This window comes from Oryza brachyantha, chromosome 5 (genome assembly GCF_000231095.2).
Source record: "Oryza brachyantha chromosome 5, ObraRS2, whole genome shotgun sequence".
Taxonomy (NCBI): Eukaryota; Viridiplantae; Streptophyta; class Magnoliopsida; order Poales; family Poaceae; genus Oryza; species Oryza brachyantha.
In genome coordinates, this window is record NC_023167.2 from 19,090,407 (window position 1) to 19,101,802 (window position 11,396).

Below are 11,396 nucleotides of genomic sequence, written 5' to 3' on the forward strand. Positions count from 1 at the left end.
TATTTCAAACTGAAATTTCCCCGACAACACAAACATGTAATTAAGTAATTAACGAACACTTGGACAGAAACGTCAACCATTTCTGCATTCATTAATTTTTGACAAATCTGATAGGAAAAACAGACAGACATAGTTGTTGTTATGACATATACACGCACAGAAATCAAACTGCTCGAACACATATAGATCTTAGTATCCAGATATCACCGAATTACAACATTCTAGGCACTCAACTGTTCAACAACATCTATCTCGTTATCAGGAACAGCCAGTCAGCAACAGAAGAACGAATCACATTTTCAGTCAGATCGGCAGCAAGCAAACTGCATACATGGGCATCAGAAATCGCTTTTCGGGCATCTCTCAAGGGCGGATCCAAACCGGAGGCGAGTAGTTCGATGGGGCTTGCTCCGGGAAGAGGCTCTCGATCTGGCGAGTTGGTGCCGACCATCTGCCGCTGTCTGTGCAGCTGAACTGCAACTGATCGGAGTTCTGGAACAGCAGCTCGTCCTTGTCCCCGTCGCGGAAGCTCCCGTCATCCAGAAAGTAGACGCCTTCCTCGAACCCGGCGTGATCAGCCACCTCATGGGATCTGGAGCAGCCTCGCCCGACGAACAGCACCCGGCCATCTAGCTTGTGCAGCTCGTTCCATGTGTGCTCGAGAGAGCCCAAGATGTGAGCGTTCCGATGAAGCCGACCCCGCAGATATACCATCTGGAACACCCGGAACGCCGACGTCGGCTGCCCATGATGAGGAGTCAGCCTGACGACCATGAGCAGCTCGTCGCGGGACTCCACGAGGTAGCGTGCTGCGACGTGCTCTTCGTAATGGCGGCGCCGCATCTGGGAAAGAGGCCACTCTGTATGACATTCCTCCATGTTTCCATCTCGATCGAACAACGGCGTGTACGCACGAACGCGCTCTTGTTCGTCGAGGACATGGAATGATTTCTTGTGAAATATGATGTCCTCTAAATCTGCCTGGGTGGGAGTCAAGGTCTTATCAATGGCATCACACTGACCCAGGCGCCAGAACGCGAGCTGCCTCTCAGTGCCGCGAAGACGCCGGCGAGACGAAACTATGGCGCCGATGACGCTTTTCCCGTGAACCGGTGGTGAAGAGAGGGTCGCCGCGAGGATGACCAAGGGGATGTGACATCCGTTCCTCAAGAAGAAGAGTGAGGGAAGCTTGAAACTGTGGTCGGCGAGGAGGTTTTGGAGCGTGTGCCCGTGAGGTCTGCCGATGGCGAAGAAAACCCAGCCACCATCGAACGAGCCGAAGTAGCGCGCCCTGCGTGCGTCCTCCACCCAGAGCTTGAGGCGGTGGGTGGCGCAGCCACTGAAGACGCAGGAGAAGGAGAGCGCTCCGGCTCGCGGGAGGAAGATCGACGGAAGTGGCCGCGGCGCCGGCGGCGTGACGGCGGTGCGCCAGTTGTGGCAGACCTGGCGCATGTGGAGGCGGTCGACGGGACATGGGAGCCGATCATAGATGAGCCCGAAGAGGTCGGCGGGGAGGTTGAAACCGGGGGCCGCCATGGGAGCCGGGAGTCGGAGGTTTTTCGTTGGGTTTTGGACGCTCGGTGAGTCGGTGGTGGTGAATGGCTCGACGCCTCGACCGTTCGAGAGGTGAGGAGGGTGCTGGTATCTTGCAGAGGAAGCCTCCTACTTGAGGCCTATTTATTGCCCTGGTGAGATGGGCCGTGGGCCTAAGCCTTCCGGCCTGATATAATTGGGCCCAATAAATAGCCCATTATATTATGCTTCGTGTTGTGTCAGTTTTCAGATACTAGACCATTCTGTCCCGCCAATATTTTTTCTACCTCTAAGAAACTCCGAGAAGTTCCAGAGATAATTTCAATCAGAACCCCCAAAACTGGTTCATTTGTAATGCCATTCTTGTTCTTTTGACGAATTTTAGCACACGGTATATATTCCTGGGCACATTAAGGGCAGGGATTTGGGTTTCCATGCATAAACCATAAAGTAACTAGCCAAACAATCCTGTAAAAATTAAACACCCTCATTTTTCCGTTTTCCTTATTCTAATAAGCCAAATTTTAAATTTTTAACATTAAATTTGTAGTTGATTTTAGGATTTTTTTACCAAAGTTTATTTACAAATTTAATTTTAGATCGTAAATAAAAATTTTTATTTATAAAATTTTTTTCGTTTTTAAATATGTCATTTAGCCTTTTCCATAAAAAAATTCACCCCCTAAGTTCATAAATATGAAGAAAAAATCAGAGCAAACATATCCCCTGCACCTCAACATTCTGCTCTTTTCACCCCGTTTTCTGAAGCAGAGCATCATCTGGTAAGTAATCAGTTAACACCATTATATATACTCCATGGTACAAACAAATAATGAGCCCATCCTCCGAGAAATGGTGTTACTGCTACTACCAAAACATATTACTCAGATCAGTATTGACACAGAGCACTTAATCAAATAATCATTACTGAACAATGCCGCCCAAAATTCAGATCATTTTTTAACTCATTAACTGTCAAACAGTTCCCTTCAACCAAAATATACTCTGCATTCTGCGTCTTGCACTGGAATGCATTCATTATGGATCATGAAACAAATTCAGAGGGTATTAATAGCACTACCAACATACTGAAAACAGTAAGAGTGTCAAAATTCAATCACCAAGCAAAGCCATTTCACGTAATCCTTCTATTAGGAAAACTCAAGCACTAACAAGCATTCCAAACTGAAATTTTCCCTGCAACCCAAGCATGTAATGCACCACTGAATAGGAGCAGTCATTTTTCCATTCAGTTCATCAAATCTTGTAGCAAAAACACAAGTACTTTAGGAGTTGTTACGGTACACATATGAAGAAATCAAAGTACCAGTAAACAAACACATGGATCTTTGTTGACTTAATCCACCTAAAAATGTAAAATACACCGAATTACACCATTCTATCGCATTGTCAGTAACAATCGTTCAGCGAGAGAAGACAATATGCTGTAAACGAATCACATTTTCAGTCCGATTCCACATCAGAAATCAATTTTTTGGCATCTCTCAAGGGAGAATCCAAACCGGAGGCGAGAAGTTCGATGGAGCTTGCTCCGGGAAGAAGCTCTCGATCTGGCGAGTTGGTGCCGACCATCTGCCGCTGTCGGTGCAGCTGAACTGCAACTGATCGGAGTTCTGGGGCAGCAGCTCGTCCTTGTCCCCGTCGCTGAAGCTCCCGTCATCCAGGAAGTAGAAGCCCTCCTCGAACCCGGCGTGATCGGCCACCTGGTGAGACCTGGAGCATCCTCGCCCGACGAACAGCACCCGGCCATCTAGCTCGTGCAGCTCGTTCCAGGTGTACTCAGCAGTGTCGTCAAAGATGTCAACGGTCAGACGAAGCCGATCCCGCAGACGTACCATCTGGAACACCCGGAACGCCGACGTCGGCTTCCCAGGATGAGGAGTGAGCCTGACGACCATGAGCAGCTCGTTGCGGGACTCCACGAGGTAGCGTGCTGCGACGTGCTCATTGTAATGGCGACCCGCCTGGCTGAAATAACAATACCTCGTCTCTACAGAAATTTGTCCCATGTCTTCACCTTCATCAGAACGGGATGTATACACACATATTCTCTCTCCTTTGTTGAGGACATGGAAGGAACCCTCGTGAAATATGATGTCCTTGTTGGTTGATTTATCGGTTAGCCGATATTTAGGAAAGGATATAACCACCGTAATCCTATCCGTAATCCATCTCTAACTCTGAAATTCGTAACCCTTATGGGCCGTAACTGCGATCGGTGGTTACGGGTCAGAATCGGATTAGGAAAAGCCCCCGAGGCCTACCAGTGCTATATAAAAGAAGAGGAGCCCACGGGGACGCTCGTGTCGCTTATTCTCTAAACCAGAAATTCGAAATCAAGCTCTCCCGATCAGAGAAGCGCTGGAAGGGTTTCGTACGGCGATTCCAGGACAGTGCCGTTGGAGACCCGAAGGTCGGAGATTCAAATCAGATCACCGGCGACCTAATCTTGCCGGAGACGAAGGAAAGAAGACGGAATTGAAAAAAAGAAAAGAAGGGAATCAGATGGCTTCATTTGTAGGTTTATTTAGTTTTTCGCATTTGAATTAATCGGTGATCATGTGCTGATTAGGGTTTAAATTCGTAATCTATTGTTTATGATTGAATTAAATTATCTAACATTGTGGTATCAGAGCCAATCCTAGTCGTATTTGATCCCATCAGTGATTAATTATGAATTAATTAATTATTTTGGCCTGTTGATGATCTAATCGGTGAAGGATTCAAATTAGTCACATACACTATAATTGATTCGAATTCCAAACCGAGAAATCAAAAATCTCAAACCCTAGATCGAATTGCAATCAACCAAAACTATGTGATCCGGCTTCGGATTGAAGAAAGCTCACCGGAGCAATACCGGTCGTCGCCGTCGCCGTCGGGTGGGCTTCGCCCATCCGTGCGTGCGCCTGTGCCGCCGCTATTTGCGCCGGGGATCGGCCGCCATCCACCGCTGCCGCCGCCGAGCGGGCTTCGACCTGTGCGTGGCACGCGCGCGTGCGTGGTTGCCGCGCGCCGGTGCGAGGGCGCTGCCGCCTCAGCTCTCCTCCTCCGGCCACGCCGGCTCCGCCGCGCGTGCGCCGTCACTGTCGCCGGGTTTCCGCGCCGACGGGAACGGCCGGCTTGGGCGCTGCCGCCTTCGGGCGCGCTCGCCCCCCCAGCCGGTGGGTGATGGTCCGCGCTTTTGGCGCGCGCCCTCCCCGCCGGACCGCCGCGCCGCCGCCTCCGCTCTCCTCCTCCGGCCACGCCAGCTCCGCCGTGCGTGCGCCGTCACCGTCGCCGGGTCTCCGCGCCGACGGGAACGGCCGGCTTGGGCGCCGCCGCCTTCGGGCGCGCTCGCCCCCCCAGCCGGTGGGTGATGGTCCGCGCTTTTGGCGCGCGCCCTCCCCGCCGGACCGCCGCGCCGCCGCCTCCGCTCTCCTCCTCCGGCCACGCCAGCTCCGCCGTGCGTGCGCCGTCACCGTCGCCGGGTCTCCGCGCCGACGGGAACGGCCGGCTTGGGCGCCGCCGCCTTCGGGCGCGCTCGCCCGCCCAGCCGGTGGGTGATGGTCCGCGCCTTTGGCGCACGCCCTCCCCGCCGGACCGCCGCCGCCATCCAGCGCCAGGCGCTCGCCGCCCGCCGTCGGAGAAGAGGAGAAAAGGGGGAGGAGTCGAAAAAAGGGGCTAGGGTTAGGGTTTCGGTCGCGGGGTTTTTTGATCTCGTCGCACCAAATCCTGGCCGTCCGATCAGATCAGACGGCCACGGGCCGAGCGCCCTTATTCCTGGGCCGCCGCCGTTATTTGGGCCGTCGGCGCTCATGGGCCGACTCGGCCGCGTGGGCCCGTGCCCCTACGAGCGCGCTGCCTAACGGGCCAGCCTCTCGTGGGCCGGCCCGGTAAATGGATAGGCCAGAATAAAAAAAATTGATTAATTATTTTTTAAAATTCCAGAAATTAGTTTATACCTTGTTATGGGCTGTTTAAAATTGCAAAAAAAAATAAAATTGATAAAATATATTTTATTGCTCAGAAAATTATTTCTAGTCAAATGGAACCAACGGGAAGTTTGCTAGAAAGAATTTATGATGTGAAGTTATTTATTGACCAACGTTATTTATGATTTCACGTCAATTTAAATTCGATTATTTCTTCCTTGATTATTTCTGCCCAATGGTGATATAATTAAGGATTTATTTTATTTTTCTAAGTCTTTTCTGCCCAACGGTGAGTAGATTTGGAGAAGTATTATACACATATTATTTTTTTATCAAATGTTTTATAGTATAAATTGTTATCTGCAGCTTTGTCATAGCTCAAAAGGATTGAGCCACTTGATGGGGCTAATTATGCTGAATGGAAAAACAACATGCTCCTGAATTTGGGGCTGTTGGAAAATGATCTCGCACTTAGAGAGGATCCACCCGTGAAGCCAAAATTAGCTGACTTCATGGATGAAAATGATGAGGAATACACCAATCTCAAGTGGGCTTACGATGAAAAGTGGCCTGTTTGGGAGAAATTAAACAGAGTGTCCCTAATGTACATCAAGAGCAACATCTCTCCTTCCATTATAGGGGGGATTGCTGACTCTGACAATGTTAAGACGTACATGGCAAACATTGAATCGAACTACAAGGCGTGTACCAAAACCTATGCCAGTACTCTTATCATGAAAATGGGCTCTTCTGTCTATGATGGAAAGAAAGGCATCCGACAACACATCATGAAAATGTCACACATGGCTCATCAACTAAAAACGATGGACATGGAAATTTCGGAAGCCTATCTTGTCCATTTCATCCTGAACTCACAAAACTCTGATTATGATCCATTCAAAATTCACTACAATACTCAAAGAGAAAAGTGGACCATTTCAGAGCTTATCTCTCACGCAGTGGAAGAGGAAGAGCGTCAAAAGGCCAAAAGGCAGAAACACATTGACCAGCTCAACCTCGTCAACTCTAAGGGCAAGAGCAAGTTCCATCAAGGAGAAGCCTCTGGATCAAAGAAAAAGGGCAAGCCACCTCACCCTCCGAAACAAGGAGGGAGTAAGGCTGCTCAATCAACTGCTCAACCTTCAGCTGGGCCAAAATTCAAGAATCCTCACTGCACTTTCTGTGACAGTGATGGACATTGGCACAAAGACTGCCCCCACTTCAAGGAGTGGTTGGCCCGTAAAGGTATAAATGAAATTAATGAAATTTCCAACGTTAATGAATCCCTATATGTTGAGTTTTCCCAGAATTCTTGGTGGGTTGACTTAGGTGCCACCGTGCACGTCACTAATTCGTTACAGGGATTGAATGGCGTCCAGACGCTAAGAAAGGGGGAGCACATCCTAAGAGTAGCTGATGGAGCGGAGATTGAAGTGGAGGCTGTTGGAGACCTCACACTCAAGCTTCCCAGTGGCTAGAATTTAATACTTAATAATGTCTTAGTTGCTCCTTCCGTTAAAAGAAATCTTATTTTAGTTAGAGTCCTAGCAGAGTCAGGATATGACTGTTATTTTTCCAAGAGAACTTGTTACATTAAGCATCTAAATAAAGTAATTGGTCTTGCCTTCGTGCGAGACAAACTCTACTTACTCTCTTTGGATCATACTGTGATAAATGTCATAAATGCCTGCAATGATAAAAATGAGACTTCATCGAAATTGTGGCACTGTCGCTTAGGCCACATTTCTAGGGGGAGAATCGAACGTCTCATTAAAGAAGAATTATTACTCCCCTTAGATTTTTCTGACGCTGATCATTGCATAGATTGCGTTAAAGGAAAATTTGCTAAATCAATTAAGAAAGGAGCCACTAGGAGCACGAGTCCACTAGAAATAATTCACACTGATATTTGTGGACCGTTCCCAGTGACATCTGTAGATGGTTTTGATTCATTCATTACATTTACGGATGATTACTCCCGTTATGGATATATTTACCCCATAAGCGATCGTTCTGAATCTCTCGAAAAATTCAAAATATTCAAAGCAGAAGTTGAAAACCAGCACAACGCGAAAATTAAAATAGTGAGATCAGACCGTGGTGGTGAGTACTATGGGAAACATGCTCCATTTGGGCAAAGTCCTGGTCCATTTGCTCAATATCTTCAGATTCATGGGATTATTGCACAATATTCCATGCCTGGGGAGCCTCAACAAAATGGAGTGGCAGAAAGACGCAACCGCACACTCATGGAGATGGTGCGGAGCATGCTTAGTCACTCTAAATTATCAAATAAATTATGGATTGAGACATTAAAAACGGCTGCACACATACTAAACAGAGTTCCAAGCAAGTCCGTGCCGAAAACTCCGTATGAACTGTGGACCAGAAGAAAACCGACATTAAATTATTTGAAAGTGTGGGGCTGCCGTGCAGAAGCGAAATTATTCAACCCCCAATTAAAGAAACTAGACCCCAAGACTGTGAGCTATCATTTTATCGGTTACCCGTCACATTCTAAGGGATATCGATTTTACTGTCCAGACCGTGTCACTAAATTTGTAGAAACCAGACACGCTGTCTTCTCGGAAAATTATGAAATGGGGAGCTCACAGGAAAGGGAAATTAATCTTGAGGAAATTCGGGTGAGTGTTTCTTCTCCTCCGAAAATCCAAGAGAATAATGTCCCTATTTTTTATAATGTACCACAAACTGTAGTTCCCACAGTTGACGCTACGGCTATTGCTGAGGAAAATATTGAAACCCATGAAAATAATGAGCCTCAACAGAGTCCTGTGATACATAATGAAGAAGAAATTCCGCAACCTGATCCTAAACCGTCTGTGGTCAATAATGAAAATCAAGAATTAAGACGATCACAACGGAACAGGAGATCTGTCATCCCTGATTATTATGAAATTTACATGGGTGAAGATATTGGGAAGGTAGATGACCCCACCACATTTAAAGAAGCCATAAGCAGTAAAAATTCATCCAGGTGGGTTCAAGCCATGGAAGATGAACTCAAATCAATGAGCCAAAATAAAGTGTGGGATCTAGTAGAAATTCCTAAAAGAGTAAAAACAGTAGGCTGCAAATGGGTCTACAAAACTAAATTGGACTCCAAAGAAAATATCGAACGATTCAAAGCAAGGCTTGTGGCAAAGAGTTTTTCGCAGAGAGAAGGAATTGATTACAATGAAACATTCTCTCCTGTCTCTAAGAAAGACTCATTCAGAATTGTCATGGCGCTAGTGGCACATTATGATTTAGAGCTCCATCAAATGGATGTGAAAACAGCATTTCTAAATGGTGACTTAAATGAAAATGTTTACATGGCTCAACCGGAAGGTTTTGTTGTGGAAGGAAAGAGCCATATGGGATGCAAACTTAAGAAATCCATCTATGGACTTAAACATGCGTCAAGGCAATGGAACCTTAAGTTCGATGAACTTATCAAGAAATTCGGATTTAAGGAAAATAAGGTGGACAACTGCATTTATACCAAAATTAAAGGTGGAAAATTCATTATACTAGTACTCTATGTAGATGACATTTTATTAGCAAGCAGTGACAAGAATCTGCTGCGAGAAACCAAGAAATTTTTGTTATCGAAATTTGATATGAAAGATCTCGGTGATGCATCATACGTTTTGGGTATTGAGATTCACCGAGACAGGTCCAAAGGGGTGCTAGGTTTATCACAGAAATCATATATTTCCAGAGTATTGGAAAGATATAATATGAGCAAATGCTCGACATCACCTGCTCCAATTATGAAAGGGGATAAGTTTGGTTCATTCCAAAGTCCGAGAAATGAATTGGAAGAAAAAGAAATGACTAAGGTACCATATGCTTCAGCTGTCGGAAGCTTAATGTATGCTCAAGTTTGTACGCGACCAGACTTGGCGTTTGTAACCGGGATGCTTGGCAGATATCTGTATAAACCAGGTATGGACCACTGGAAGGCAGTAAAGAAAGTATTGCGTTATTTGCAAGGAAGTAAACATTACATGCTCACATACAGAAAATCTGATAAGCCTGAAGTTATAAGCTATTCGGATGCTGACTTCGCAGGGTGTTTAGATACCAAGAAATCTACTTCTGGGTATATATTCGCTCTTGCGGGGAGAGCCATTTCATGGAAAAGTACTAAACAAACACTGACTGCATCGTCGACAATGCAGGCAGAATTTGTGGCATGTTATCACGCAACGGGGCAGGCTGTATGGCTTAAAAATTTTATCCCGGGATTACAAGTGGTTGACAGCATTAAAAGACCACTGACTATATACTGCGACAATGAAGCCGCAGTTTTCTATACGAGTAACAACAAGTCAAGTGAAGCTGCCAAACACATTGACATTAAATACCATGTTGTGAAAGATAGAGTACAGGATCAAACAATCAAAATTGAATACATAAACACTAAATCAATGCTTACAGATTCGTTAACTAAAGGCTTACCTCCCAACTTGTTCAAAGAACATGTGGCCAACATGGGATTGTGTAATGACCTTGAATAAAGATCCTAGAAACCGGGGCAATTAAGTTCAATCAACACCCGCTTAATTAATCAAGGGTTTATTCGTATGATATAGTGAACTATAAGTCTTGTCGTCTCAATGATGCGAAATGTTGCTGTGACACATTGCTTTAGGGAGCTATATTGTATGATGGACTCGTAATTAACCTCTAAATCAAGGGGAGAATGTTGGTTGATTTATCGGTTAGCCGATATTTAGGAAAGGATATAACCACCGTAATCCTATCCGTAATCCATCTCTAACTCTGAAATTCGTAACCCTTATGGGCCGTAACTGCGATCGGTGGTTACGGGTCAGAATCGGATTAGGAAAAGCCCCCGAGGCCTACCAGTGCTATATAAAAGAAGAGGAGCCCACGGGGACGCTCGTGTCGCTTATTCTCTAAACCAGAAATTCGAAATCAAGCTCTCCCGATCAGAGAAGCGCTGGAAGGGTTTCGTACAGCGATTCCAGGACAGTGCCGTTGGAGACCCGAAGGTCGGAGATTCGAATCAGATCACCGGTGACCTAATCTTGCCGGAGACGAAGGAAAGAAGACAGAATTGAAGAAAAGAAAAGAAGGGAATCAGATGGCTTCATTTGCAGGTTTATTTAGTTTTCTGCATTTGAATTAATCGGTGATCATGTGCTGATTAGGGTTTAAATTCGTAATCTATTGTTTATGATTGAATTAAATTATCTAACAGTCCTCCGAATCTAGTATGTAGGGAACCATGGACTTATCAATGGCATTACATTGACCCAGGCGTCAGAATACAGGCTGCCTCACGGCGGCGGAAAAACACAGGCGAGAGCGAGACAAAACTATGGCGCCGATGACGCTTTTCCCGTGAACCGGTGGTGAAGAGAGTGTCGCCGCGAGGATGGCAAAGGGGACGTGCCGTCCTTTGCTTATGAAGAAGAGTGTAGGAAGCTTGAAACTACGGTCGGCAAGGCGGTTGTGGAGCGTATTCCTATGGTTGCCGATGCTGAAGAAGACCCAGCCACCGTCGAACGAGCCGAAGTAGCGCGCCGTGCGTGCGTCCTCCACCCGAAATTCGAGTCGGTGGGTGACGCAGCCGCTGAAGACGCAGGAGAGGGAGGGCCCTCCGTCTTGCAGGAGGAGGATCGACGGAAGTGGCCGCGGCTGGTTCGGCGGCGTGACGACGGTGCGCCACTTGTGGCAGACCTGGCGCATGCGGCGGCGGTCCATGGGGCATGGGAGGCGATCATAGATGAGCCAGACGAGGTCGGCGGGGAGGTCGATTCCGGGGGCCACCATGGGAGGCACCGAGCCAGGAGGAGAGGGGTTTTGTTGTGTTTTGTGGGCGCTCGGTGGTGGTGACGACTGCGAGTATCTTGCAGAGGAAGCCTCTTACTCGAGGCCTATTTATCGCCTGAT

At 47.0% G+C, this 11,396-nt stretch overlaps 1 protein-coding gene across 1 annotated transcript; it reads right to left on the reverse strand.

The window, feature by feature from the left end:
* Positions 1–363: 363 nt before the first annotated feature.
* On the reverse strand, positions 364–1,536 carry LOC102712173. The gene has a single exon (XM_006655541.2). It carries the CDS (start codon positions 1,534–1,536, stop codon positions 364–366), a length of 1,173 nt encoding a protein of 390 aa, XP_006655604.2.
* Between the last annotated feature and the right edge of the window lie 9,860 nt (positions 1,537–11,396).